At 49.1% G+C, this 2,747-nt stretch overlaps 1 protein-coding gene across 1 annotated transcript; it reads right to left on the bottom strand.

The window, feature by feature from the left end:
- Positions 1 to 307: 307 nt before the first annotated feature.
- On the bottom strand, positions 308 to 2,336 carry LOC146866363 (uncharacterized). Its single transcript, XM_085640850.1, has 2 exons — positions 1,580 to 2,336; positions 308 to 1,271 (listed from the first exon to the last, which is right to left on the bottom strand). The coding sequence occupies exons 1-2, from the start codon at positions 2,010 to 2,012 to the stop codon at positions 457 to 459; spliced, it is 1,248 nt and encodes a 415-aa protein (XP_085496976.1). The 5' UTR covers positions 2,013 to 2,336; the 3' UTR covers positions 308 to 456.
- Between the last annotated feature and the right edge of the window lie 411 nt (positions 2,337 to 2,747).

The following is a 2,747-nucleotide window of genomic DNA, read 5'->3' as shown; positions in this document are numbered from 1 at the left end:
GAACCTTCGGAATCCTGAAGAGCCGCTTCCGGTGCCTGCATAAGAGTGGAGGCGCACTGCAATACAGCCCTGAGACCTGCTGTAAAATCGTGGCAAGCTGTGCAATGCTACACAACATGGCAATGAGGAAAGGCACCACAATTGATGTGAGCGATACAGACACATCGGATGACGAGCGCCCTGCTCCCCCTGCCAGACCAGCACCAGGAGTTGGGGCAGCTGCTGGACGCCAGAGACGGACTGAGATCACACAAAACTACTTTTAGGTGAGTGTTGAGGAAATGAGACTACAAAGCCTGATGATGTGTCAAGTGTTTAATCACACTTAACATGAAAGAAATTGTAATTGTCCCCAGCACATGTTGTACACACAGTGCAGAGAAGGCACAAGAAATAGGGCAAACAGCCTTTTGCGGGTTAATGCACCCGTGTTGCAGTCAGTGTCCCCGCAGATGATCACCTCCGTCGGTGCCGTCCAGGGTGGTTGACCCCCATGGTGCGCCCTTGGCCTGCTACCTGTCTGCCACTGCGGCGTCTTTCACCTGGCAAGGTTGGAGTGATGCTGCTGCGACTCGATGTGTCCTCACTCTCAGCAGAGGCCATTAGTGCGCTGCCACCTGCATTGGCTGTCTGCAGCTGTTCCACAGCAGTGGTCACCTGCGCCAGCCCTCGCGCTATGTCCTGGCAGCAATGTGCCATGTCCACCTGCATGGTTACGCTTCTGCGTGTGAGTGCGCTGGTGGTGGTGCAGAGGCGGTTGACTGCCTTGGTGTAATTGTGTAGCCGTGCATTGGCACGTCGTCCAGCCCTGTCATTGGCAGCTTGGGTGTCCCTCAAAGTGGCACAGAGCTCTCGTATTGCCGCTACCATGCTGCGATTGTCCTGATGTAGGCGGCCTAGCTGGCGACTCATTGACCGCATTGCCTTGCTTTGCAGGCGCTGTTCCTGCAACATGCACTGTTCCAAGCCGGAGAACACGGTGCCTTCTCCTTCTGTTGCAGTGCTGCTCCTGGGCCTTGACCTGGAAATGGCCTGTTCCCTTTGCCTTGGTGTTGGTGCGTCATGACGGGGCATGTCTGTCACACCCTGACTCCCCTCTCTCCTGTCGGTGTCATCGCCTGTTGCTGGGACTTCATCCTCAAATGGAGGCAGTGGGGGCACATGTGCGCGCTTCCTGCGCTGAATTGGCTGCTGCTCTGTCTCATCGCTGGAGTCCGCAGGGTCTGCAGGCTCCTCTCCCTCAGCGCTGTCTTCTTGTGGCATGGCGTGTGCTGTGGATGTAAAGGGGACTATATGAGTTTGTGTTACTGTCTGCATGTGGCACTCAATAAAGTTACAAATCTTTGACGGCTAATCTCTGACACATTTCTATTCAATGATCCCCAAAACACATATGTTGCATTTACTTGTGATGGTGTCATGGACACACAGTCAGACACAGTACTACGAGTACCATGATGCATTGCTGGGTGTGCTGTAAGACCTGGGCTGGATTGGCATGTTGGGAGTTAACTATGCGCATTTGGGGGAGTGTGCAAGGGATGGGGAGGAGTGCAGGGTGATTTGGCATGCATCTTACCTTGTCTGCTGGATGAGGGGTCGGAGCTGTCGATTGCAGCCACACCACCAACGCTCTCAGGCAGGAGGGTTGACTCCACAAGCTCCTCATGGGGGGTTGGCTGCTCTGCAGTGGATGGTCCTCCTCCAGTCTGACTGGCATCCTTGAGTCTGGCTGCCACCCTCTCCTTGGACCTCTGGCGCATATCATACCACCGCTTGCGCAGCTCCTCGATGGTGCGTGTGGTGACTCCAACAGCATTCACCTTGCTCTGTATTTCCAGCCAGATTTTCCTCTTCCTGGCCTCTGGGACTTTGAGTGCCTTCTTCCCAAAGAGGAGCTCATGGCTGCAGACCATCTCCTCAATGAGGACCTCCTGCTCCTTTTCTGAAAACTTGTGTTTTCTCTTTCTTTTTTCTGCATCTTTGCCCTGCTGGTTTTGTTTGGGATCCATTGCTGGTTGCTGTCTCCAGGAAAGCCTCCTCACACTCCACAAGCAGCCTCTGGGTGTGGCTCAGGTGAGCAGGTGCAGGCAATCACTACAGTTTCCTGTTTGTGATGTCATCAGCCTGCACCAGGCTTGCAGATTCCCGTTTTTGCGATTTCTTATTTAGCGAATTTCGCTATTAAGAAATCGCAATACGGGATTCTGCGAATTATTTGCGATTTTTAAGGAATCGCAAATGATTAGCGATTTATTTTATACATCCCGTTTAGCGAATCTGATTTTGCGAATCGCAAATTCTCGCAATTTGAGATTCGCTAAAGGGGAGTTTGATACATATGCCCCTTACATACTTATATTGAGCATTCCCAAATGTTATGTGATTATCAACAGTTGAAGTTCAAAAGGAGAATTCAGGTCACTATCTTAAGTTTAAATGTTAATTATTTTCGTTAAGGCATCTTAGATTACATGGGGTTTGTATCTTGGTATAACAATTTTAAAGAATTTTAGCATAATCTGATTTTAAATAATTGCCTTCCAATGAAATTCTATATGTAACATCGAACGTTAGATGCAGTGAAGGTTCTACCCGTACTATTGCATGTTATTTTAAACTAATTTATTGTTTTATATAAACTTTATGTGAATAGGTACCACTGCAGATAAAAATATGTGTAAGAAATTAATTGTATATACTTTTATGCATTTTTTATGTGAAATAAAGTTTGCAATTGAATTGAC

Source organism: Triturus cristatus, chromosome 2_1 (genome assembly GCF_964204655.1).
Source record: "Triturus cristatus chromosome 2_1, aTriCri1.1, whole genome shotgun sequence".
NCBI classification, from domain to species: Eukaryota; Metazoa; Chordata; class Amphibia; order Caudata; family Salamandridae; genus Triturus; species Triturus cristatus.
The sequence above is the reverse complement of the archived record's forward strand: the minus strand, read 5'-3'. Positions and strand labels throughout refer to the sequence as shown.